General features: G+C 43.6%; 2 protein-coding genes and 1 long non-coding RNA gene across 10 annotated transcripts in view; 2 read left to right on the forward strand and 1 right to left on the reverse strand.

The window, feature by feature from the left end:
• Window positions 1-1,307: 1,307 nt before the first annotated feature.
• arhgap40 (Rho GTPase activating protein 40) lies at window positions 1,308-16,281 on the reverse strand. Of its 6 annotated transcripts, none has more exons than XM_088388889.1 (16): window positions 16,065-16,281; window positions 9,939-10,168; window positions 9,067-9,284; window positions 8,911-8,989; window positions 8,702-8,823; window positions 8,375-8,540; window positions 7,995-8,086; window positions 7,268-7,345; window positions 7,033-7,192; window positions 6,550-6,632; window positions 5,092-5,298; window positions 4,881-5,009; window positions 4,553-4,704; window positions 4,301-4,356; window positions 3,904-3,963; window positions 1,308-2,156 (listed from the first exon to the last, which is right to left on the reverse strand). In XM_088388889.1, the coding sequence occupies exons 2-16, from the start codon at window positions 10,147-10,149 to the stop codon at window positions 2,038-2,040; spliced, it is 1,932 nt and encodes a 643-aa protein (XP_088245015.1). In that variant the 5' UTR covers window positions 10,150-10,168; window positions 16,065-16,281; the 3' UTR covers window positions 1,308-2,037. The 6 variants fall into 6 exon arrangements, with proteins under 6 accessions (XP_088245015.1, XP_088245012.1, XP_088245010.1 ...); XM_088388886.1 differs by lacking the exon at window positions 16,065-16,281 and adding an exon at window positions 13,211-13,432; XM_088388884.1 differs by lacking the exon at window positions 16,065-16,281 and adding an exon at window positions 11,614-11,924.
• LOC148390993 (uncharacterized) lies at window positions 16,007-17,033 on the forward strand. The gene is made up of 3 exons (XR_015861188.1): window positions 16,007-16,037; window positions 16,154-16,207; window positions 16,623-17,033. It is a non-coding gene; the product is annotated as an uncharacterized LOC148390993 (long non-coding RNA).
• A 1,987-nt stretch (window positions 17,034-19,020) lies between these two features.
• Window positions 19,021-27,385, forward strand: part of ppp1r16b (protein phosphatase 1, regulatory subunit 16B) — a 36,119-nt gene continuing 27,754 nt past the window's right edge. Inside the window, exon 1 of one of the 3 annotated variants that reach the window (XM_088388893.1) lies at window positions 19,021-19,113. The gene's annotated coding sequence lies outside the window, so the exon portion shown is untranslated. Of the gene's footprint in view, window positions 19,114-20,852; window positions 21,020-21,126; window positions 21,283-27,385 lie in introns of those variants that run through there. The other 2 variants (XM_088388890.1, XM_088388895.1) reach the window with 2 other exon arrangements.

Genomic DNA, 27,385 nt, shown 5'->3' on the forward strand with positions numbered 1-27,385 from the left:
ACGCCCCCCAGTGAGGTGAGGGAGGAGGGAGACAGGGAGAGAAAGAGATAGTGGAGAAGGATAGGAGGGAGGGAAGGGAAGGGAAGGAGAAAGGGAAGAGTCATGTGGCGTTACTGATAAACTCTTTTTATTTGTCTGTAAGGATGCTTGAAACAAGAAGAAGGCTTTAAAAAATGACCATGTATAGTAAGGCTTTGACAAATGACCATGTGTAGTAAGGCTTTAAAAAATGAACATGTATAGTAAAGTTTCAAAAAATGACCATGGCATTGAAAAAAAGACCAGGCTTTTTAAATTTTATTAATGACCATGTATAGTATGTATAAAATGTAAACATATAAAATCCCTATTATACCTCCAAAATTGTCAATTTTTAGGAGATCCCACAATGACATGATTATTTAACAATGAACATTTCATCATCACACAACTGATAAAAGATGGAGACGAGTGCTTCCTGCTGCACGTGTGCGTGTCATGGCTACTTGTGAATAGGCGCCAGTGGGTTGATTGTGGATGGAAGGTTGAAGGGGCGATAGGGGAAGATGGTCAGGCCGAGTGCCAGCGGCTCGTACAAGGCTGCTGATTGCCATTCATCCCCAGATTACAGTCATTTAGATATGGGGGGGGGTTGAGCTGCAAGCATGGCTGCATGGTGAAGGGTGCTGCTTGACTAATAATAATCACAAATAAAATGAATGGATGAGGATGAATCAAAAGCAGCTACTACAGTTAAATGGAGCGTCAGTCATTGAGTCATATCTCCACTACTGCTTATGCAACCATTATGTTTCAATTTAGGGATGGTAGGTATTCTTCTGGTCACAAGCAGTCCTGTGCTTGCACCAAACTTGATTTCACTCTAGCAAAATTATTATCAATCGATTCAGACCATAATGATGTAATATGTTTTTGTCATCTGGCTTAGTCATCGCATTTTTTTTTTTTTTGAAACGCAATTTGGCCTAGCTTCGGTGTGATTCATCCATGTGGTTGCGTCACAAGGCCTTTTGGACATGGCGAGAGCTTCAATAATCAAAGTTGATGAGGCATTGAGGAGAAAATGTAGTTTGTCCATGAGCCGCATCAGTGATTCATCAAGAAACAAGTGCGTGCACGCGCTCACACACACGCACACACACGCGCGCACGCACACACAATTAATCTGTGTATTGATTAGAAAGGCGCCACACTTCGCGTGCAACTGTGTGACGTGCAGATACGCTTGATGAATCCTCTTCTGTGCTGATTCCATCTCTCTGTGTGCATTGCTATTAAGCCATATTGAAAAATACATCATACGACCGTAACATCAGATTCACATTTATTGACTAGAAAAAAAGAACCTAATTCCATTTTTTTGTATTTAAAACACACAGGTTCATAAATATACATTCGGAAGGTTTTTAAAATGGCGCACACACACACATCCTAAAGGGGTTCTCGATTTATGTCGATGTTGCATTCTTATGGCTGCAATGTAACTCAATTTGTAAAATTCCAATTAGAGTAAATGACTAGGGACAAACATGAAACGTTATTGGACTGGGAAACCTCACCTTAACGGAAATGTTGAATTTTTCTTTCACTAACCTACCCTGACAATCATGGTTAAGTCATGACAGTAAATGTGATTTAACACTGACCAAATCAATTATTTTATATTAGACGTAAATATAAAACCATCAAATTAAAAATGGCGTACTTCAGCACGCACCGTTCCTAACCTCGTATGCAGGTAGCGTCGTAAACCGAAAACCCCCTGCATGCACACACGGGCGTGGCGTACAAATAGACGCAGCGTCAAGCAGAGGGCGTGGCGTGACGTAAGATGACCTGGCATGGGACCCTGTGGGACGCCGCCTCAGAGGTGACCTACTTCCCTTGATTGCTAGCAGAAGGCCGCTCCATCAGCTCGCTTTTGTACGCGCTCGCTCAACTGTGTCCATGTGATGAAGCTCATCACACACATGCACGCGCGCACAGACACACATGCACACTGCTGTCATTGAGTCCTGAATTTATAACAGCCATTTATTAGCCTTCCCCTTTATCGGAGAGATGCGACGCCTGTGATGCATGCGCCCGGCAGCCAATACGCCACATTACGGTCCAGATGACAGCGAGATGGCGAGCCGGGCGATGATGGATGTCGCCTGTGTGTACGCAAAAGACACAAAATGGCGGCGCCACATCAACATGGCGGCGACACACACACACGCACACACACCTGGGTGCAAAATGTAGTAAGAGCGTGACAACTATTTACATGGAAAAGTGAAGTAAATGAATGGCTAGCATCACAAACACGCACCCGACAATGCCTTCACATTCATATAAATAAACATCCCATAGTAACCCGCCTCCTCCAGTTAAAAAAAAAAAAAAATGAAGACCAGCTTCACCATGTGTCCTTGAGGAGGTGACACCGTTTGACTTCAAAAATGTCCTTTCAATACACAGGTTAGGAAGTCCATTGATGTTCTTTGCAAAGCCCACGAGACCACAGGGCGGCTCTGATAAGATATCCATCACAGTCTTTTTTTTAAAGGGCACACTGGAGTAAGAGGCAGGCTAGAAGGAGAAATGTTCTGGACTGTCAAAAGGGAGGGAGCATGTAGCCAATCGATTTCATTGATGTCCATTTTCTGCCACAGAAATCATTCAACACGTCCAAGCGGTTAAAATGCACTTCTGGTCAGTTTTTGCAGGGTGCCAGCAGCGTATAGCCTACAGAAGCGTTTGATCTGTAAGGGCACCAGATGGAGGACTCCGTAGTGTGTATGTCTTCAGGGCAAGACCTTCATCACACACTCACTGACATATTAAGACGTTTGTGGCCCTGAGAAACTGACCCAAGAGTTTGGTGTTTTAGCGAGTCAAACTTCTTTTGATTTAGTCTCACTCGGCAGTCTGGTGGTTTAAATTAGGCAGCAATAAAAATAAAATAAACTCTTGTTGCCGAAGAACTCATGGTGATCCTAAAATGGTTGCTTGAAACCAAAATGGTTGACTTTTTCCATATTTTTTCAGACATGGGATCTTGAGACTTTTTGTGGGTCTCTTCGTGATGGAACAAACTGGCTTCAGGGGCCAAATTGAAAAAAAATCTCAACAGGGTGAATGAATTACGCTTGTTAGGCATGTCTACCCAATTTCATGTCCATTAGCGGAATAGCCTCAGGGATATTTTTACCCATCTTTGGGCATTTTTTTAGCCCACTTTGTGAATTTTGACGGGTCATGTTGGCGACCTCTAAAATACTTTTTTTTTTTTTTTTTACACAGGATTGGATAAAAGAAAATTGTAGCTCTGATGCAGTGAAAAACATGGGCGGTCAGGACAATTTGCTTGTTCTCCTCCCTTTGAGCAAGGCACTGAACCATTGTATGAGTATGAGCAGGGATGAACTTCAACTTTCTTGCAATAAAGTGCACACATAAAAGCTTGTGTGTCAGACTGCCGATGGGGCGGGGCGGGGCGGGGGAGGTGGTGGCAGAAGGGGGGAGGGATTGTATAGCCAGAGGTGATCTGCGGGGCCATCCGCTCGCTCTCGACTGGCGATGACTGCTGGAGAGAAACGATGACGTACCAAAACTGCCCAGGGATCCTCTTTCGCTCTCTCTCACTGCTGTCAATGGAACAGCAGGTCCTTCAGCAGGAAATAATGAGTCATGTCCAAAAGAGAAGGAGAGGTGCAGAAGCATGGAGGTGGAGAGGGTAATTTTTTTTTTGGACCATTTTGCTCAAGGCAGAGTGAGTGTTCATCTGTCCTCCATCTGGATGCTTCTGCCGTGTTGCTCTCACCATGAAATGACCTCTGACTCTTCCTTCTGTCTTCTTGAATTCATCCTTTCACAAGCTTTTATTGATGTGCCGGTTTATCTTGAGGACCCACTCACCTCCGGAGTTGCAGTTGTACAAATCCAGTAGGTGTGTGTCGGGGTCCAGGCGGTGCTCACCTAAAGGAAGCAGACCAAAATCACATCCACATTACTGCATTCCAATACAGAATGGATGAAAGCAATTCCTTCATTAAGAGTGTCATTGTGCCGCCTAGTGGCGAAGTTGGCAAATTACAGTTTTCCTAGCTTTCGGCCATTTTGAGATCACGTGTAACTGAGGCACAGGCGAGTGAGTATCAACGCTCTCCTGTGAGTGCATGAGTGTGTGCAGCGTTAGAATTTGTGTGTTTTGATGAGTGCACGCTGGGTTACATAAGAGCCCGCCAGCGCAATCAACTCAGTGGGCAGAAAGTCGTGCAAATGGTGCAGAGGACGGATGGCATCAAACCCTTACCGATGTTCCCTCCCACTTCGTACATGGTGTACTCCGAGTAGGACACGGAGCCATTCCTGTAAAGAAAACAACATGTGTTTCTGTTATACCTTTAAAGCTCTGAATGGTCTTTTTGGTGAACTACATCCCTCAGGTTTATTGACATTTATTGACATTTTCCACTGTTCCAATCATGACCATTGTTCTCTGTATGAATCTAAAGTCCTTTGAGATTTTTTGTTTTGTTTTTCAAGCCGAGGACTTGCAACATACCTTCGGCGTTGGCCCTTCCCAGTTTCAGGTCCGAGAATGAACTGCTGGTAAAACTGGGTCAGCAGGTCGGACGCTCGCGAATCCTTGTTGATCTGGAAGTCCATGTGGCCGCTTATCTGATCCCCAACGTATATCGTCACCGTACGGCATGCCTGCAGAGAGCAGGACTGCATTTTTTAAAAAAAGACTTAGACCAGATCTGCTGTTTCAATTTGGATTGTAGGCTCACATTGGAATGAATGAATGAAGGAAGGAATGAATAAATAAATGTGCCAATAGGCGAATCCGCAATTTGCGAACACTGTTCAGTGTATTTGTGAAAGCTCACCTCTGAGGTATTTTTCTCAGGTTTTTCCTTGCTTTCAGGATGGCTCTTCCTCAGCAGGTTCTTGAAGTGGTAGCGCCGGCTGTTATTCTCATTCAGCTTGCGCACTTGGTTCATGACAAAAATTGGAATCTGTGGGGAGCGAAGACATCAAAGCTCAGAATACACATCGACGGAATATTCTTGGTAAGAATGGGCAGTGGGCGCCGCGCACCGTCCAAAGCAGGTCCTGGTAATAGATGAGCAGTCTCATGACATCAGCGGCCTTCTCCACTAGCCCTTTCTCGGCCCCCTCGGTCAGCCTGCTGGGCACGGCCTTGTGGAGGAACAGGTTGGGAGCCATGATAGTTGCCACGGCCCACAGGTTCATCCTGTTCCTCTTCTCTTGGGACACCACCTTGCTGAGAAACTCCAACAGGGCCTTGAGTGAAACACGAAGAAAGGCACAAATGAAGCATCATCAATAAATTGTTCAGGTGCACGTGGACCGCCTCCCATCTCGCCCGCAAGGCGACCACGATTGTGAGTGATGTGAGTCACCCCGCTCACTCTTTGTTTGATCTTCTGCCCTCTGGGAAGAGGTACAGGAGCCTGCGCTCCCGCACCGCCAGACTCACCAACAGCTTCACTCTCCAGGCTGTTAGGATCCCGAACTCTCTTCCCCCTTCTGCGTAGCGTCCTGTACTTATTTGTTGTGTTATTTGCTTATTTATTATTTATTCATCACTCTTTTTTATTCATTGTTTGTGCCTTCTTGTTTTATTTTCTTGTGTTTACTTGTATGTACATTGTGAACTATGTCTTGTCACCGTGGGATAGTGGGAACGTAATTTCGATCTCTGTGTGTGTCTTGGCATGTGAAGAAATTGACAATAAAGCAGACTTTGACCATGATTTAAGCAGGATTTTATCAAGTCGCAAATTCTGTTCAAGCTCATCCAATAAGGTGTTATTACCTGCCAAAATAGAGCAAGTATGTCTTTGATAGACTTTGTTGTATGTACTGGGATTGAGTCCACATGCCATGGCTACATTGCTTCAGGGAGTATGGCGACCCCAAGCGGACAAAAAAATATGCATCTCAAATTGTTTAATAATACAAAATCAATTTTCATCCGATAGGAGCAATGTTTCAACTCATGATTGAGATGAGTCAAAAATACTGCAAAGTGACAGTTGGGACGGCAAAACAATAAAATGTGGAAGGGTGAGGGAAGCTGCTCATGTTCTGCAGGTGCATCACATGCTCCTCTTTGATCCTCTGATGGTAATCTCCATTTCGTTGCTTCACAGATTTGGCTATACAAGTGCGTGTTTGGTTCAGGGTGAGAGTTTACCACATGCCTGTCCGTCTATTTGCATGATAAAAGATGGAACCGGCATTGCCAGTGTGTGTGTGTGTGTGTGTGTGTGTGTGTGTGCTCCGCCCACTTTCACTACTAAAAGCTTCCTTGCTTCGTTTTCGTTTGTGATTTTGGTGTTAAACTCAAGTGCAACCACACAATTAGCTGTTATGTAAGCTTCAAGAGCGGTTTCCAGGCAACCACTGGAATCCAAGGCTTGGCAAAAAAAAAAAACACGTCTTGTTCCCAAAATTATCACTATGTGATTCATTTTTCTGTCCCATGTAATAAATACGCACTCAAGTGTGTGCGTGTGTGTGCTCGTGTACCTTCAGAGTGTTCCTGTTGGCTTCTGGCAGCAAGAGAATAAGGAGGTTCAGCACGTGAAGTTTCTGCTTGAGCTCGGTGATGTCTGGTAAAGGCACAAAGCAAAGGTGAGACAGTCTGAAGACATACGTGTCTCACACACACACACACACACACACACACACACACACACACACACACACACACACACACACACACACACACACATATGCACATACACTCATTTCCTCTGTGCTTGCGGAGGCGTAATAGGATGTCCCAAGATGGATGGCGATGTGACAGGGGCCATTAGCTTATGTCTATGTTGGCTCACGCCGTTTATCACCACGCGTCAACTTCCTCACCATCAGTGAGCCATTAATCAGACGATCGTCATATTGATCCATGTTTTATTCAAATGGACCAAAACGGATGAGTGCCACACCGCTCTAGAGGATGTGAAAATGGAGCAACATACGGAGCTATAAAAAGTGTCTTCTACTGACCTCTGACGGCGCTAAAGGTGTTGAGGTACTCAGCGGTGAGCAGAGGAGCGGGGAGCTCTCGGATGAATTTCTTGAGAAGCGCGGCGGCGTCGTTGGGACTCACTTCCTCCCATTTGACCTGGCCTGTATAGAAGTTGGCCTCCAGGTTCTGTTGCAGTAACTGAGGGCAGAGAACATAGTTTGAGAACATTCTCAAGACTTCTTTGGTTTGGCTTTTGCTACTCTAATTGAATACCTTGATTCTGGACATAGATCCTGGAACCCGCAGGATCCCCTCGGAATCCACTCCCCTCTTCTCCAGGAAGGTTAATATCTGACAGAGACAAGCAAGTAGAAATGATTTGATCTGAGAAGACAAAGTCACCTTTGCTCAGCACTGCTGCTGCATTCAGGGTGTTGTCTTACAAAACCAACCCAAAAAAGGTGAGGCATCATTAACAAGAAAAAAGAAGACACGGTATTTTTAGCTGGGACTTGGCACGGCACACAATACATTTTCACTTTTGACGTTCACTTGTATAAAATATATGTAATTCTAAAACGCTTTCTGCATCTAGAAAAGGTACAAACAATAATTTGTCCTCCAGAGGCAAATCTATTTCCCTCCCCCCCTAATTCCAAAAAGCTAATTTCACCCAAAATTATTTGGAGCGTTGATTGCAACGTACAGTATGTTTAATTAACCTCTGCCTCCTGTCAACCCATAATCATTGGATCAGAATTCCTCCAATGTGCCCTTCCCTTTTTAATAACACACCAGCCCTACCTGCCATTGCAATTACACAGCATGGTCATTTTTTTTTAACATTGTACCTTACAATAACGCCTACAAATTCTTTTGGATAATAAGCTGTATTGTCCTGTACATCAAAAAAATTAAAGAGTACCAAAGAGTCTAAAAACAGCTCAGCTCAAAGCGTGCACACGCACATGCACGCATTATACAACACGTGCTGTCTTACCTCTTGGAGGAAGAGAGGAGTGGTTGTCGCCATCTTGACTTTCTGGTCGTTCTCCAGCAACGTGGCCAGCGGCACGCCGAACAACGGGCTCTCTGAGACGACATGTTTATGTCCTCATTAGTTTTAATTCCATCAAGTCAAATTCTATCAACAGTAGCTTATCATTAAGATTCTTATGTTAAGGCTTGTTTACATACTATATACAATGACGCCATAGTTATTGGGTTGGAATCACTATGCAGGAAGCTGAAGAACTATGTTGTCCTGCCCTAGTTATGTTGGCAGCCTGACAAACAAACCATGGAAAGTATTTCTCATCTGTTCTCACCTATTTATATCTTCCACCTGTTTTCTGTGTGTGTGCACGTGAGACGCCATACCTGACATTTTCCTCTTGCCCGTCTTGTGCCGCTTCACCTCCAGCCCAATGAGGTCGCACAGTGCCGTCATATCGATGAGAGCCAACTGGCGCACTTTCTTCATGTCAGCGTGAGACAGGTCTTGAATTCGAGTGGCTCCCAGGCGGCACTTGGGGCAGATTACCCGCTGGTGGGGATTGGCGTCGAGACAATTGGTTGGAAGAGGAACAAGGAAGAACAAAAATGCTTGGGTGAAAATACAACCTTGGCATGTGGCCAAATATATAGTGTGGGAGAAGGCAGACATTGTCGCTGATACCAGCCAGCGCCAAAGGGTCGGATGCTTACAGGTAAGGTTGCGTCCTCCTTCCTCTGCTGGATATTGTTTGGAGACGTTTGGGCCCGACTGAGTGAGGCGGCGGCCTGTTCACAATAAGCCACGTCGGTGTAGAAAAACTCCTCCCTGGGAACTGGACGAGGAACGCAACGTTCACAGATATAAATAAATGCATGCGCCCCCACAACTGACTGACAACTTTCCTTTGTCAAGGCCTCACCTGAGCGTGAGCTTTTGGAGACTGATGCCCTCGTGTTCTGGGTCAGTTCTTCACTATGCTGAGACTCGGAAAATCCCTGCTGGAGGAAAGTATTTATCAGGAAATACAGAAAGTGTGCTGTGGAAAAAGCTTCCTTAGGACATGCGTGAGGCTCACCTGACGGATAGGTGTGTTGAAGATGTCGCGCACGTGGCGCGGAGCCGTTTTGTTCCTCTTGCGTAGGGACATGGTGTAGGTATTAACTCTGCGCTGGACTGCCTCGGACTGCGCCGGCGTTAGCGTGGACAGAAGCCCGCCATCCAAATCCGCGCTGTCCTCGCTGATGAGGGGGGATAGACCGGCATCGTTCAGCCACCACTCCTCTTGTTCCCCCTCTGACACGGACACACATTGGACAACATTTCCAAAACATCCAGGGGTACTGTATGTGCATATATGACCCTGAGAGGAACATAGCTAAAAAATTGTTGAGCAAGTATATTGATCACAGTATACGCTCCATTGATGATATTGCTTCATTTGCCTGCTAATACAATACAGCATGAGCTAACATTAGCTTTGTTTGCAGGTCGGAGGACACAAATACCTTCTGACCAAGCTTTCTGTAAGAATGCTCGTGTGGAGTCACTGTTTTGAATAACTCAAAACACACGTGTGAAGGGCCTTTGTTACGATATCTAACGTAAGGTATTGGAGGCCGTTAAACCTTTTACACAAAGGCAGTCATGTGACCATGCTGCGTGTGGCATCTTCAAGCTTCATGAGGACTTTTTTCTTTTTTTAAATCCCCAATTGATGACTTAAAGCAAACAAGGAGCTCCATTATCACAACAATAGGAGCTGATTAAAGGGCAGTCAGATCATTGGGTGAATACAATGAAATTGATGTCAATACAAATCAGCCCTCTTGGCCACGAGTGCGTGTCGTCATGGTAATGTGTTCTCCTCTGAAACCTGATATGTTGCCAGGGCAAAAGCATCATTTGAGCAGTGAGAAAGCAAAAGGCTACTTGAATGACCACTTTTACCTTCCGATTCTCGGGAATCCCTGCGGATGCTATCGGGCTCCGCGAAGCCACCTCCCAGTCGGATGTTCGCTACTTCTTCTTCCCAAAAGGATTTCAGGCAGTGATCGTCGGGATGCTGGTCCTGGGAGGGCGGCGAGGGTGGCGGTGGCGTGTGTGCGCTGTGCTCAGCGGCAGCTCGGTCCTGCGGACTGGCCCAGGGCTCCGTGCTCATCTCGGTGGGGCTGGGATCTCTGGTGCAGACATACACACACGGGAAGAAATCACAGGCGTGCATGCAAACAAAAGGACGCTGGAGGCGAGGGGCGAAGACTGCGGGGGTGGGGTGGGGAAGACGGACGGAGGAACCGGCACGAAGATGGAGAGACAAAAGAAGCGGGATGGAGAGATGGAGAGGAGAAGGCGAAGGGGAGGGCGGGTGTCTATTGTTCCTGCCAAAAGGTAGCTTGGTGACGTAAAACCACCACTAGATGTCACTGTAAGGACGTAACTGTAACTCCCACGCTGTTTAATTAATATAAATAAATTTATATATATATATATATATATATATATAATTTTTTTTTTAATTTTTGGTTTCATGGTCACATGCAAAACTGCAATAAGGTGAGTCATAATTCACTTTTGGGCATCACTACAGAAATGTTTTGTTATGCAAATGCCAGTTTAAAAAAACAACCCAATGTGTGTATTTCTGTGTGCAGGTTCAATCATTCATTTTAAATGAAAAAAAAAATAAGTACAGGAAAAGTACAGGAAACAAAAAAAATGTCTTTTTTTTTCCTGTACTTTAGCCAAGCGTTAATCATAAAATTACACATCACGGTGGCTTACAACGATATTAAATTCACTTTTTAGGAATTAAAAAAAATAAATAAAATACACCACTATGCAAATTTCTTTTGAGAGTTGCCAGAAGCATGCCAGACAAATAAGGCAGAGACACAGGATGTGACCAGATGAGCCACCACGCCCGTGTGGCGCAGTCACATTCCAAAAAAGCACAAATCAAATCGCCAATCACGAGCCGGGCAACATAATGCAGCCGTGACCGCAATGTTCTTGACAAGCCTATCTAAACAAAGACAAGCTCTAATACCAAAAGACAAAGGCGAGTGAGATGAAGGCCAGATTGTCAGATCAAAAGTACACCAAGTTATTGATTGACTTCTTTTTAACAAGCACACAAGTAGTGAATCAGCACAGGCGAGAGCAACAATGAGCTTTTCTCATTAACCGCCTCACTGCTCACCCGTTTTTTTGCAAGTGCTAAATTGCCTATTTCCTGCTGATTAATCAACCCATTTGCCTCATCTGCTGCACAAAATGCTGTAATTTGTCAGATGGGAAAGCTCGGAATGTGAGCGCTTTTAGATTTAACGTGCGAGTTATTTAGAAGCGTAATTTGCTTTGGGAAGAAAGTGCTCAAGTAGCCATTTTCTGCTGATTAAGCAACGCTGGCTCATCTGCTACGTGTTAACTGTTTAGAAGAAAAAAAAAAAAAGGTGCTGTAGCAAATAACATGAAGTGATTTATACCCTTTCCAACTCGATGTTCAAAAGAGACAAACTAATCAAGTTGTAATTCAATCAATGCAAGGAAAGTGTTATTTATGCTCATAGAACACAAGTTTGATGATGCAAGAAAAGTTCCGACTTGACTTTTGTAGGGTTCCTACCTGGATTTCTTGCTGTGTACTTTGTGTGTCTTTAAGATTCTGACCCTCATCGGTTTCCATCGTGAAAACTGCATGGTAGGCTCTTGTACCCTGGTCACCATGACCTCCTCCCTGCCTCCCATGTTCACGGCGCCAAAAGAATCCAGGAATTAAGGAGTCCGGTTAAAGAACACATATGGGGGTGTTTGAATTGCTGTCCTTGATGGCAACAGGAAGGTCTGGTAAGACTCTTTGCTGAGCTGAGGTGTGGGAGCAGGCTTGAATGCCACATGGGAGGGGCGACGCCTTGAACGTGAAAGCATGGTTCTCACCTGATCTAGCTAAGGTGACACGCCCCTGCTAGACGTCACAAGATAATCGTGAAAGAATCGACCTTTTAATGAAAATACACGAAGGCAGATTGTAATTGGAGTTTTCTACTGCTCAGTCCTGGGGAATATATTTTTGGGGCCTTTGTTACCTTAGCGTCCAATAATGAGCCTTCGCTCTGTGTTTTAATGACTGATTAATTTCCAAAAAATGAGCCTCTTTAAAACAATTGAGTCTGTTTTAAGTGAATCAAAGCGAGCATGTGGGTGTTCATTGCTTAACAATGATGTACCTAACGACTTAGTTCCCAGCATGCATACCTGAGTTTGTAAGGCAAAAAGTGGGGTGAAAAGGCACGTTACTCAAGTGCAACAGGTCTGTCAGGAATTGGCAAACATTTAGCAAATCATCTGCCAAATGTGTAAAATTAAAAAAATATATATATAATAATAATAAAATCACAACATACGCTTGAACAAGTGAAAAGCAGTATTAAATTTTCCACTTTTGAAATTGCATATTTTCATCTTGACATGATTTCTGTATGACATGGCTGAGTGTGGCGCAACACAAGCCAAATAAACAATTCCAGCATTGTTATGTATTCCGCTGAAACTTGCAGTGCAGCTTTTGCATGAATGTAGAGTCAAAGATTTAAGCTCAAACAGAATGTTCAAATATTCTTAGTTTACAAAAAAAATTGGCAAAAATCTGCCTTTTCACCCCTTGTGGAAGTGCTCCCTACATATTCACTGAAAAAAACTTCCTTCTTTGTGGTATTGAGCTCTTCCTGTCTTATGTTTTTGCAGAACTAGCTAACAATTGTGTTGGGAAACTGTCATACATTCTTTTTGATTGCCAACAACAGCGACTAGTGAAAATGTGACATCATTAGTATTATTTTGATTTGAAGTGGCTTGCTCAGGAAACTACAGCTGTGGGCAGAAAACAATGGACAAAATGTCAAAAGTGTTTTTTTTGTTTTTGTTTTTATAGCCGATGGAGTTGACTTGATAGCACTAATAACACAAAGTAACCCCGGCTTGGCTCTGTCAAGGAATAAAGTAATCCGCTGGAAAAAAGAAAAGGTGCCCATGTCGAAAGCAAGACCAGGTTTAATCCTTGTGGAGGAATTCCACTGCAAGCTCCTTAACCTTTAAAGAATGTAACAAGCCACTCACGCATGCTTGACAAGGATTTGGAGACTGATACTAAAAACATGCTTCCACTCACTCGCTTCTTCCCAAATCTTCAAGTTTAATACTAGGACCACCGAGTCCGATCCTACCTGGCCTTGGCCCGCCCGATGCCTCGGGCCGAGAGCAGCAGCAGGGCCACCGAGGCGCCTCTCCCCCACGGCATCCCGCTGATGGTCCCCCCACCAAACTGGAGGAAGCAGCAAACTGTTTCCTTGCGCTCGCTTCAGCGAGCAAACACATCGCTAGAACAAGGACGGCCCGGGTGCTTCCACGCGCGCGTATTACGTCGCATCCTGTGGAAGGAAGGGGGTCTGTGTGAGGTGCAGACCGCTTCAATGGACAGCTGCCCCACCGTCCCGTCCTGTCCCGTCCCAGCCAGCTGGACAGATAAAGTTTTGTTGTTTGGTTTCGGCGGCAACAAGTTCACTTATTATATTGAATGGTTTACTGAACACTGATGTGTAGAAACTGCTTGGACTTATGTGAAACTTGATCTCTGCTCTTTTGTCCTTATGGTGGTGATGTCACTTATTAACAACACAGGTGAACAGAAAACAAAAAAGTTGGCGCAAAGGAAAAATGTAAATACTATTATTGTTTTGTGTTGAATCGATGAATATGCCCTATATTGAATTCCCAAAAATATTTTTATATAATTACATTTTAAATGTATATTTTTCTGTATTTTATTTATTTATTTATTTTTTTTATGAACTGTCCTTGTCTGGTTTCACAGGTGTGTAGTGTTATGTAGTCTGTGACAATAGAATCACTACGGCATTGAAAATTTAACAATAATTCAGCTACAATTGTACCCAAAATTATCTAAATCTGTCAAAACCTTTGCAAGAGATTAAAAGTGTGGATTGAACTTTGAAACGGGGCGTATTACTTAAGAAATGCAAAAGCATGCAAGCAGCTCAGGGATATAAATAACACTCTTGTTTGGGGGAGAAAAAAAGAATCACGGGAGGTCGCAGACGCATAATGCACGACGTCATCAATAATATTGGTCGCCTGTTAATGGCATTATCGACAAACCACATTTATGGACAATTTAGTCTTCAATTAAGATAGCACACATGTTTTGGGGATTTGTAAGGAAGCCAGAGTACCTCAGCCCTGTGAAGCAGACATGACCAGGCACGGGAAGTCACAACCTAAACTTCAAATCCCGCACCTCAAAACTGTGAGGCAGATGTGTTAAGCATTCGGATCAGAAGGGTCATCGAGCTGGGAGCGCAGAACCGTAGACACGCCGTGGTGTGTTGCTAACTCTCAACTTATTGGTGATTTTCCCAGTCGCCTCTTGGACTTTGTGTCTAACCAGATCAACACAGATTACCGCAAACACGAGAATCTGCTTGAGGATTTAGCTTTCCTCAACAGCACTTTGTGTAAACCTTTCACCACTGTCCCCAAGAACCATTTTCTATCGTGAATTTCCACGCAGCTTTCTGCCTGGCAAGACCTTGACGTGTCAAAAAGAATGCATCCGTTCTTGCTCGGTGAGGCCATACCTGATAAGACAAGGCTCCCTCCCTCTTAAGCCGAGACCTTACTCGCCTTCTCTGACAAACAAGCTTAGCTCACGACAGGAGGAGAGAGTGCTCCAGGGGGTCACGGCACGTTTGTGCGTGACCCAGCGGACGGCATGTGACAGCCAGATCAGCCTCGTGCCCCGTTCATCCACATCGTTGCAAATGGGCCACGCGCGGTCAAGGACGGGGGAGGCGACAGGAAAGTGGAGCACACCGTGCAAAGCAGGCGAAAAGTCGGGGAAATGGATAAGAGTGACATGGTGACAGAGGAGGATAAGAGCGGCGGCTAAAGACAACAAGAACGGGGTGCCACCGTGGCAGATAATGCAAAAAATTCAACTGGGTTATTTCATGACTCTGCACTTTTCCAAGTGTACGAAATTATAGGGGGGGGGGGGGGGGGGGGGTGCTTTGGAATGACTTATTGTATTGTAGCAAACTTGCAGCAATTGTGTTTCGGGGATTGCTCAAGGAAGTAAAGACAAGATGCATCCATCCAGAAAATGAAAGCTTTCCATTTGAAAAACAGGAACATGGGCGTTCTCACCTACTATCAATGGCATCATTTATGGTGGCTCATTAATTCATTACAGTGACGCTCAACTGGTTCGGGGAACGAGTTGAGCAAAGCTTTAATCATCGCTGTGTATTCAAAACAAAAGCCACTAGGCAGACAAAAACCTGTAAACAAGACACATTCGTGAGAGTTCACTTGATGAATAGCAACATGCAATAACTTTCCTCCACAGTTAGCTCACATAAAATGAGCCAAGTATCTAGCCAAGTCAACATGGCGATATATTTATTTATTATTTGGTTTATAGCGACTAAGGCTGGCTGATTAATCAATGCAAATTTGTTCTGAGGATTTTTTTTTTTAGCAGCTTCAGGTGTTAAAAGTGATGGGGCAATCGCAGAGTCAATCGTGCAAAACTTCGCCACGTGCATATTTATAGATTGAAGAAGTGATTTATTTAAGTTGGGAACTTTGACATAAGGTATGTTCCTACAAGCCGCAGATATTTTGCCTCGCCTTGGGCCTCACCTGCACAACCTTACATAGGAGAAAAGGAAGCTGAAGGGCTGGGACATGATCCAACAACAGAACACAGTTATGCCACCGTGTTTCCAGTTATCATCGTTTTCATTCCAACTGTCAAATTATCCGAATGTGTCAAGGCTGAAACGCTTCACGCTCATAAATTATGGCCTTTTCGAGCCAAAATAGATTCGCTTGAAAACTTTTATTTTTTTAGTAATATCACGATTGCAAGCTTGCCAACAAGCAGACACAAACAGGAAACCGAAAGCCCGTCACCACGGCAACCACAAACGCTGTGATTTTGTTTTGAAAGGAAAAGACAAGCTAGCAAAGGTAAGCTGACACTAAAGGGTTCCTTACCTCAAGAATCAGCAGCGGCTCCATCTCAGGCGTGTGAAAGCTCAACTCTATCTCCGTGTGGACTTATGCTCTTTTTCTTTGCTCTGGAGATCAACAGATGGCACGGGTGGAGATCAGTCACTCTGCTGGCCTCCCTGATGATGGTGAGGTGATGCTAATGAGACTTTACTCCACCACCACCACCCCTCATCTGGGAGCTGACGTCGTCACACTTATCCCCCCACCTGGCCTATTTACATATTAAACGTGAAATAAAAATTAAACGTTAGAATGAAGGAAAAAAAAAAAAACTCACCGGAAGTCAAACATCTCTAATGACAATATCCCGCACTCATTAAACCTAATTTGTGATAATGACATCTGTACTGCCGTGATCAAATTCATCTTTTGCTTGACTCCTCTTTATGTCATGACGAATGTTGACAACGTCAGTCAGAGTTCATTCCTGACATGCTTATAAAGGCCTGTTAAGTGAATCTCGTCTGCTTGCGCACAGTCAAGGTGGAGAATGTGCTCCGATCTGACATCCTGTTTTTGTTTTCATTGCCCTCCTCTCAGCTCGCCCGCTTCATTCCAGACATACGCGCACACACATGGATGAAGAGACAGAGCAGCAGAGGCCGCAGAGGGTCTTAAAGCAGCCCACGCTCTTCCTGCTATTGTTTCATCTCAGGGACCCTTCGCAAGGGCTAATATCCACTCGTCTGGCTCTTCTGTTACCATGGCAATAGAAGCCCCTTTTCAAACTCCCTAAACAAGAGGCATTTATTAACGGTACTGACACGGAACGAGGTTACTAAGTCGAGCGGGCAATTTGGAAGAGGTAGTCAAGCTGAACATTTTACACCTTCTAAGCAGTCAAAAAACAATACCCACTTTCACTCTGCATGTTAAAAAAATTTTTTTTGGTCTATTTTTCACATCGTTTTGTATAAACGGTACTGACATCAAACTGGGTGGCAAAGTCGATGGGACAATTTTCTGCTGTTGGAAGTCCTTGAAATGAAAGTCCTGTTTTTCCGTTTTGTATTCTGAACAATGTTGACGTCGGGATTGTATGGCGGTGGGCTTACCTTGTGACATGTGTGCTTTAAGCAGGATTGCTAAGTTCCTTAAGGCCTTCAGCTGCTTTAGGAGAGGCTGAGGGAAGGGCCTGGCATCTGCTGCTCACTCTCCTGGCTCCAAACTAAGTGAAAACAATTCAGTGCTATTAATGAAATGCTGACTTGGTTGAAGAAGAAAAACCACAATGCCACACAAAAATTTACTTTTACTAGTAATAATAATAATCATGTCAGAGCCAGATTGTTCGGTTTCTCTTTTGGACACACTCCCTAAAGCTGGACCATCATCTCGTGTAATGTCATGAAATTTCTTCTAACCTTGTAATATAAGAAAGCCAATAGGTAAACGGAGGCACAGTGAGTTTTGTTGGAGGCACAGATTAGCGTGAGCTAGCAAGATTAGCACACATGATTTTCAGAGTAATGAAAAGCTTACTGGCTATTGGCCCTAATATTTTTTCTTAAAATGGGCTAATTTCAACAAGACAAAAGATAAGGTGCGGTTATTTTTGATGAAACCATGTTACAATCAAAAACCTGAAACGATAAATATTGTGAAATAAGGCGTAATGTCTTCAAGAAAAAGATTCAAATCACATTTGTAAGCAAATACTTGATTAGCGTCAGATTAATCTCGCGTTAGTTCACAAAGAGGAAAGCTTTACCAGAACTGATGATTACATAAACACACAGACAAAAGGGGCTATACAAGCTATTTCTATTTTTAACCTCTGCTTTCAAATATCCTGCTTTGGGATTAGGCATCATTTGAAGGGGCCAACCCACATTGCTGCCCAGCAAGCGCAGTAGCACGGGTTGCTGTGACGACCAACGAGGGAATTAAAACGATTGTTTTAATTACGTTCTTATATGAGTCAGTTTTATGGAGCCACCCAACATTTGACATTTGGATTCACACACTATCCACACGGTTAACAGCTAAGCCTTAATGTCCAATCTGAAATTCTGCTGACTCGGCTTTTAGCGTTTATTCTTGCAATTTATTCAAAGTCATCATTATATTTATAATAATAATAATATGGCAATATCATCAGGTTTTATGGTGTGTGTGTGTGTGTGTGGTGGCAGTTTCCACAAGTTATCAGGTATGGTTCTTTGCCCTACATCAGCAGCACCACACAGTGTCCACATGCCTGCATTACACTTCAAATAATCCTACTTTATAATCAACACTTCAATATAGTTGACAATGCTTTTCATTTCCTTACTGTAATATACTTATGATTTTTCTTTCATCATGTTTTGACATATTTTGCTCCCCCAAAAATTGCAACTGCCCCATGTGGCCACTAAAAGGAGCTCTGACCTTTCAGATTCATACGCTTACTATTTTTTAATGTAGAATTGTTGCACTGAGTAAATATTCACTATTTATTATAGTGTTTTACATTTTCACACTAACCGGTGTTAACAATTTTTGGAGGCACTTGGAAAGGAAATCCAGTCTGAAAGGAGGAACAGCATCCTTCTCCAGTGTTTCTCCATTAAGTCGGTGGTTTATAACGCGAGACCGGGAGAAAAAGAAGCTCTCGGAGAGAATAGAGATGCAATTGATATTTCTGCCAATGCAAAAGAAATAAGTCACAAAATGATTGGTTTTAGTGTCAAATCCTCTGAAAGAAGGTTCAGACCTCCAGGCTGTACTTTAGAAGCCAGGTGTTATTCCTCACAGAAACAAGTAAGGAGAGAGGGAGGGAGCGAGAGAGAGAGAGACAGACAAAGATTAAGCCCCCAAATTGCAGTGGAACTTAATCAACTGTACATTTTTACCAAAGTGCAAAAAGTGCAACTTGCATCTGAGCTCAGACATCACAAGCTTTTTATGAGCTCATAAAGAAGACTTGCACTGCAGACGTCTTGAAGCGAGAAATGGAAGAAGTTGGGTTAAATGCAGTGCGTGTGGGGCATTACTTAGCTTTTCTGCAAAACTGTCCATCACCTAACAGAAGGAGAGTACTTAAGAGGTAAATGCAATTATTTCATCCAAGTTCTTGTCTTGTCTGTCGGGGGCCGTACGTGCCGCTTAAAGGGCTTTTTATTGTCTTATTTCAGTGAACTGTCATTTGCATCTGTCTCATTTGCATTTCTATGACTCACTCAATCGCACAGACTCATTTATGCACACACTAGCCACGTTGACGAGACACTTTGACAAGTAACCATATTTAATCACCCCGTGTAGATGTTCTTAACAATAATATAGAAATATTGTTAAAACATTGCAATGACGCCACTATCAATAAATAAAAATAAAAAACAGGGATGATTTGTTTTTGTCAGGGTAAAAATCCCAATCACATAAGAACACATTTCTCTATGTGTGCAATTAGTCTGGGATGGTGAGGAAGAATTATTGATGATATTGATTTCCAACAACATCTGCCTTAAGATGGATGATATTAAAAAATATGTTTCTCGTCAGTGTTCTGTCAGGAGGGATCATTTTTGCTATGATGGTTCAAACATTTGTTTGCAGAAATTGCCTTGATTTTGACGCCTGTCAGCCCTGAAAAGGGAAAGGAGAAATTAAATACATTTTTTTCGATACCACTTTTTCACAGACCGATGTCAATACGAGTATTCAATTTATTAGTAGTGACCGATACCAATACCATGTTCCGAGTAGTACGAGTACTTTTGATAGATAAAATTCATAAGCATCTAATTATCTAGCTATAATACCAGAAGTTAATTACTTTCTGGCACGCAATCATCATTTGCATGTATTGAATGAGTATCTTGTTGTACTTGTGGCGGTGGCGACCGTCCCGTCTGTCAACGCCGTACACTCAAACACAATAGGCAAAGTGATAAATAAAAGCCAGAGTGATTACAAAACAAAGTAAGCACTTGATGATGGGGGCCTACTCCATCATTGTTGACGTGCTAATATCTTAATGGTGGGAGTTGACTGTGGAGAGACAGACGCAGCGCTGTTGGCGCTCATCCGAGACAAAGATAAATTCAAAAAAAGAGACGCCAGCTCAACAGAGGGAGGCATGCCTAGCGGATTTATGATCCAAGAATCTTGAAAAAGCGAGAAGACAAAGTATTGATTATTTTCTCACCGGTTTGTGGGAATCTAACCTATTTGTGCTACTCTCAACTGACTCAACAGCCTTGGTTTTAGTCCGAAAAGAAGTGGGGCAAGGGAGGCTGCATGGGTGTAAATCCATAAAATATGTAGCAAGTCAAATCTTGAAGCTCGGCACCAGAAAGATTGGGGTTAAAGGGAGAGGGAGCGGTGGGGAGGGTACCAACGAGTACCGTACTTTGTCAAGCATTGTGACTTGACCCACATTCTCACAACACTAGTTTTAAGGTCAGTGGGGCCAATTTAGTGGCTTTCCCCCCCATCCCCGTTGCAACTAATTTACCCCAAAATGCAATTATCAAGTTGAATTCCCACTATGAAACATATAACATGGGACAACAAACTCCTTGTAACAGACAACCCACTGCCAATTTAGAGTTTTTAACTTTCCTAATGAGAAAAGGACAACATTCCCTGGAACTGGATGCCAAAATGAACCAATGAATTGAAGAGGGGAAAAAAAACCAAATAATAATAATGACATTTTTAAGGAAGAAACTAGAACTATTCATTTTTCTGCTCAACTGGTGGGGGCTTCCTCAATGCACCCCTGCCTCACACTGCGCCTCCATCCTACTCCTCTTAGCCCCGCCCTCCAGAAGACCAACTACACGCACACACACGCACACTGACTTTTCGAACACACGCGCACGCACTGCATAGCTAAGAAGATCGGTGAATCTCCCCTATAACGGGACAAGTTTAAGCGAGCCGGATAACCAGCGATCCTTCACCCGCCGTTCTCCCCGCATTGGAGCGCCTGTCCCCGGGCAGAGGTGAGTGGCGACGAGCCGGCCGGACGTGTTGCAGAAGTGCACGGACAAGGGGTTTCCTTTTCCAGAGGAAGACATGCCTCATTCTTCGGGACTCTTTTTTTCTCTCAATTCGTCTTCTTTGCGGAGCACTTTTTGCTGGTTAGCTCACTTTTAGCGGCTTCCAGAGGTGCACCGAACCCTGGATGATCGTGGCCGGCGCCTCGGCTGCAGTAAAGCGGGGGGCAGCCGGAGATTAGCGGGGCAGGATTCGACATCCTTCCCCGGTGGGTTGTTACACTGCTGTTACGGTACACATGGTGCTCTAGACCTTTGCCGCTGCTGAAACACTGACGGCTGCGTTTTAGCACTTTTTAACTTATCTGCTGCACTTTCTTTTTTGGGGGGAGGGTGTGTGATTATTTTCTCCATTTTTAGTCTATATAATTTGCTGCAGCTTCTTCCAACATTCTACAAAAAGGTACTGTGAACACTCTAAATTGTGCATGAGTGGAAAACTCTTGAATTGTACATGCATAGGTGAGTGTCAATAATTGTTTTTCTATCTATAGAAATGTGCTCTGTGATTGACCGGTGACCCTTCCAGGGTGTACCTAGCATTTCTCGCCAAGGTGGCTGGCATTGAGGACTCTGAAATTGTCCACTGATGCGTGCCTTGGTGACGAGTCTGGAGGGTACCTCGCGTTGCTTGCCAAAAGTTCATTGGGATCAGCTCCAGCTCATCTGAGAGCCTAATGAGAACAAGCGCTACAGAAAACAGATATCAGCTCATGTTTAAATGGATGCGTACATCTTATTTGTTGTTCATTTCAGGTAATTTTTCAATTTGTTTCCCGTGGGAATTTGCACGATGCATCAGCTAAGTGCTGTCGGCGAGTTATGATTATGTACGATCCAGTTTGATGGAAAACTCACAAATCACAACTGACTAACCCGATAATTTCGACTGGCAACTGAAAAAGAAATTTGAAAAGTGAAACTCATTTGGAGTCACCATATACAGAGAGAAATATTTCATTTCTTTTGTAGAAAATACAACTTAAACATGAAATTCACACGACATAAAAACAACTGTTGAAAAAGATTCTCAAAAAGAGAAATTAGGAAGACTTTGGTCATGAATTGCATGGCAGGCAGGATTAAATGCTTTTGCAGGCCTTATACAGCCCGCAGGCCAAAGGTTATCCACCCCTTTTCAAAATTATTAGCTCTGCCTTGACTCATTGATCAGTATGACTAGATGGACTTGTTAATGTGGCAATTAGAATGGCTATTGATTAACTGCATGCTGGTCTTATTAATCAAACATACTGTGACCGATCACGACTGTTCCATTTGGCGGTAGTCTCGCTTCCTCTGTTGGTCTAGCCTTTCCGAACACTCGCACAATACACACACACACGCACTAATGGAAACATCATTGGCTCTGTTTGTCTTACTTGTGCTGGTGGGTGCTGCTGAGGCGACGGCAGCCTTTAAATGTTTGATGTGCCGAGCGGTCCCGGGCGGTCCTGAGCTCTTTCTACTGCTGTTCCTCACCAGCTGCTGGTTACAGAGACACTCCTGTCAACATGCATTCATGTGTGTATGCGTCTATCTGCTGCATACAGACCTGTTTGCCAAACACTCCAGTTTTATGTTGGTATATCCGAATCATTGGGAAGTTAACCATCGGTGTTTTCTATCATGGCTTAAAAGCACATCTAGACATACGGCAGAGAAACATTTTAGGCTGATACAAACTGGACCACATGCCTTTGTTTAAAAAAAAATATTGGTCCTCAACTGGGTATTAAACTTTAGATGCAAACTAAAGCAGGACGCACTCGTAACCATTTTTCACATCTGAAAACATTATCCCTCGAATGTGAGGAATTTTTTTGGTGTTTTTGCTGCTCTCATAGTGTGTGGTGTACTCCAGATGACCGACATCTAGACACATCTGCACCAACAATCGCAAGTGTCCTCCCCCCTCAAAACCAGATGTTTGTCGTAGTACCAAGACTGACTTGCAAGAGGCAGTATGGTGTCACAGGGCAAAATGGAATTGTAGTAGAAGAAGAAACACAACAACCATTAGCTTATCCAGCAACTGTAGTGTGACGGTAAACTGTCCTTATTTTTATTGTGGTCAAAATCTTGCGGTTACATGTCCATCCATATTTCTGTTATTAGCTCAATTTAGGTACATGCTTGCCTCACGATTTAAAAATCTCCTCTGAGATCATTTGCGTAGGGTTGCACGAGTGGTTATCAAAGAATGCAATAAATATGGACGCCAACTTCTTTTAATGAGTTCCATCAGCTCTGGCATTTGGAGACAAACCATCTGCTCATGAGACAATGACAACGAAGTATAGCTCATTCAAAACGTGTCAGGCAATGATGTCTATTGTCACGTATTAGTTTTCGTGAGGTGGATCTAAATTTTGCATTCTTCACCATGACAGAAAGGAAGTTCGGGTCTCTATTCTGGCCAGTGGTGTCATCAATCATCATTGATGACCCGCAACCTCACGTTATTGGTTGGTGTCCAAGATCAGTTCCTGCCGAGCAAGGGCGTTGCCTTTTCTTCCGCTGAAACGCTCAAGAAAATATGTTTTTCTTTTCCATGCTTATACAAGCAGCATTTCATCTCACATTTGAAAAGGTTAAAGCGTGTGGCTGTGCATCAACAAAATGAGATTCCTCTAAGCTGTCCTCACTGCACCGCAGCCTCCAGAAGTACTTTAACCCTAACTCATATCTCATTATTCAGCCGTTCTCGGATTAGACCGTGTCCCATTAAATATAGCCATGCAGCTGTAATCAAAGCAAAACATTGGCTTTGACCTAAAGGTCCTGGAATAAATGTGGTCATTTCTCACAGAAGTCCCATCCTCACTTTTGTAAAGCCGCTCCTTGACCTCCTGCCGATTAAGACGTCTTCACTTAGCCGAGCCCGAAACCGGTTCGCTTGCTTACTGCGGAAAAAGCGATTACACTAGATCAGTGTTCTGATCGCCTGGCTTATCTGCCGTCTTGATCGAGCGATGGGCAACTCTTGGGGCCAGGTATTGGGGCTGCATCGAGGTCCCCCTCCACTCCATTTCCATGGCTATTTGTAGACGCGGTTTCCTAAAGCTCCGTACTTGTTCCACTCACATTGATTTAGTGGTGTGTAGGTTGTACTTCCTCCTGTGGGATCAAGTCATAAAATTGCTGTAAGTTTTGGATTTGTGGCCAGATAAAATGAACAAGCTGGCTTTAGGAGTGTTGTAGAATCTGAGGTATTTGGCCGCATATGGACCTGAAGTGATCAGCGCCTGGCCTCCCCTGTGGTTAGGATGTACTAGTGACTACCTGCTGGGTGAATAAATCCACCAGCCTTGGCTTCACTACCCTGCTGTCCTAAAGGATGATCGCTAATGTCCATGTGTCACATGTCTGCGTATGTCCTCGTGTAGATCTTCAGCACTTTTGTTGTATTTTTCGATTCATTGACACAGGAACTGCTCAGCCAATCACTGAGTGGGTGGCTCTGTTGAAGAGGAAGTGATCTCAGGGCTTATTCAGGAAGGTGTTTGACTGGGGGAGTCGGGCATTGTCAAGGTTTTTTCCTCACATTGTTGTAGGAAGCTGAGCAGGCTCTCGTCTCTCTTCACACGGAATTCTCTCTTGATGTCCATGGCAACGCAGTCATTGAACTTTGAAGACAAAGTGTTACCCAGGTAGTCGGTGGCACCTTTCTCCGCCGATTTATCTGCCTTTGGTTACTGGTCTCAATAAAACACCTCAGGCATGCAATGGAGGGGATCGAGGTGTTTCATTGGCAACCTGCCATTTGGAACACAAGAGAGCTGGTGAAGGATCTGCAGGATTGTCGGGTTGGGGGTGTGAAGTTTCGCACTCAACGTTTGGGATGGGCATAATCGTTAAGAATTAATTGAGTGTGAAATTGATTGCTGAGTCATTGCATCGTCAAGCATAGAGGCAAAAGACAGGGTGGTAACCTGACGTTACAAATTGATTATAGCATCTTTAGCATTACTATATAGTCAGCAAAGTTCTGTTTTCTTTCTTATATTTCTAATGCCTTTACTTTCCAAATGGGCTTTCACCGGACTGGTTGTTGGATTTTTATTGTTGATAGTATCGTATGGATTATCAGGGATTATACTGAAATATGAAGATTTACTTTCTTTTACATATGTAATAAAGAACATGTAATCTTCATTCCTTCATCATGCTTATCCTCACAAGGGTCACGGTCTTGCTGGAGCCTAACCTAGCTGGCTTTGGGTGGTAGGCGGGGGAACACCCTGAACTGGTTGCCAGTTCCAGGTCGCGCTCACAATCATTCTAGTCTATAGGTATGATTGGTCAATTGGCCAACTATGCATGTCTTTGGAATGTGCGAGGAAACCAGAGCACCCGGAGAAAACCTACACAAGCATGGGGAGTACATGCAAACTCCACACAGGATGCACCTATGAACTTTGAAGCGGGCATGCTAACCACCCCATGTAATATTTCTTTCAGTAAATTTATAACGAGACTATTGATCTTAAGTGCCTTAAATAACCAGATTCAACGAGTATAAAGAAGGGCATCGTCATATAAGTAAAAGGAAGTTGAGCTACATTGAATCCATGAAAGACCTCCACCACTACCTCTGGGCAATTGGATATATATTTTTAATGAGGAGAAGGTTATATTCACTCCTATTTTAAATTGCTGCTGTGTTAAATGATTGTGTAGTCCCGTTCCGCTAACCACATGCTTTGCCCATGGCGACAATTCGTCGCGCTTGTGCAATTTAATTTGTTGTGTGTGTACCTCATTGTATTTATTTATTTTTTCATCTGTGTTTCCGCTCTTATTGATGATTGTGCCGGATGAATGAATATTTGTATTGGAACTATGCTGCGGACAATGAAGCTGTTATCAAATTTGGATTTTCATACATAACCAAGAAGTGAATTAGAACGTTTGATTTGAGGTCAGCAGCATGTTGAAAGCGAGGAGCTTGTTTGGAGATATTTGTCAGGAAATTTCTTTCTCATGTTGAGTCATATTTAATGTCTGGTTCGCATCTGTACCCGATGGCCTAAAAGGGATCACGTGGATCGTGCGCCTGGTGCTGCCTGGTCCGGGATAAGCTGCACTCAAAGTGTGTGTGTGTGTTTTGTGGTTTTGTTCTTTTGTTCAAATGGAGCATTTTACTGCGTGTTTTTCCTTATAAACACACATGGGCACACACACTCTTTGAAACATTTTCTTTAACCAGCAGTATTTTAGGGGTTTAGAAATTAGACCGGGGCCTTTTAACTCATTTCATACTACATGTTAAAAACAGTGATTAAACACATCTTTTGCAGTCCGTTAACAAGCTAGTAAAATATTTGAGTGTAATGGAACAAAGGCAGCGTTTTCACACACCTATATAGACTTATGGGAAGTAAAGGTTTACTATACAAGAACACCCAAAGTCTACACTGGAGAGGTGAACTGAATGTCTGTGATCAATCTCACAGCCCCCCCCCCCCTTCCTTTGTCATCATAACAAGACAAGTCAAACATTTCATGCAATCATTTCAGACCGCCGCTGGACAACAGAGCGTGTAAGTGGCGTCTACCGATCTTTGGCGAATGAAAGGAACGCGCATTGGATCAGTCAGATAGTTCGCTTGAAATTCATGAACAAACCTTGCCTTGTCATTTTTCTCCTCCCCAATTGATTAGTTTTTGACCTAAGATAGAAAACAGTCAATGTTCTATATGCCTTTGCACATCGATAATGACAGTTGTTGTCATTACTGTAAAACAAAGAGTACAAGAAATGTTTACATACATTCGGATTTTTTAAGTCAAGTGCTATAAAATAATAATAATTGTCTGACTTACTGTCCCTCCTGGGAATTCTCCTTTTTGTAAATGGTGGTCTGTTGGTGTAACTGTGTCCTCATTAAAATGAAGTCTGTAGCATTTTGGAAGTTGTGGGATAAGCGTCCCCCAGTTCATCAGGAGGACCGATGCCCACATGACTGATGAGTTTGTCGAAGAAAGCGCCACTATTCACTATTATATATTGTTCACCGTTTGTGAGAGTATTCTATTGTCTCTTTGTTGCCTTGGATAAAACCTCCAGAGAAAATTCACCCATGCAGAGCACAAGCTCTCCTGTAACGGGGGGGGGGGGGGGACTATTTTGATGGAACGGCCTCACATCCCTTTTGAGATTTTATAGCGTCGTAAGATAGTTATCATCATGCCCATTTTTTCCCCCCACCTCCGCCTTTGCACACTATTAAGCGGGCCAGTGCTGCAGCCTCGGTGCACACTCATCTTGCCCGGGCTTCAGATTAGAAGTGACACTGACTGCAGGCT

Source organism: Syngnathus floridae, chromosome 11 (assembly GCF_059516105.1).
Source record: "Syngnathus floridae isolate MCC-2025c chromosome 11, RoL_Sflo_1.0, whole genome shotgun sequence".
NCBI lineage: Eukaryota > Metazoa > Chordata > Actinopteri > Syngnathiformes > Syngnathidae > Syngnathus > Syngnathus floridae.

Bases quoted from the DNA above. Each gene is read 5' to 3' on its own strand.
- arhgap40 (XM_088388884.1), bottom strand. From the start codon at position 11,735: ATGGGAGGCAGGGAGGAGGTCATGGTGACCAGGGTACAAGAGCCTACC. The intron at 10,169-11,613 runs GTAGGAACCCTA...TGTCTGCACCAG, and splicing joins GTACACAGCAAGAAATCCAG to AGATCCCAGCCCCACCGAGA. The intron at 9,285-9,938 runs GTAAAAGTGGTC...TGTCCGTGTCAG, and splicing joins GGATTCCCGAGAATCGGAAG to AGGGGGAACAAGAGGAGTGG.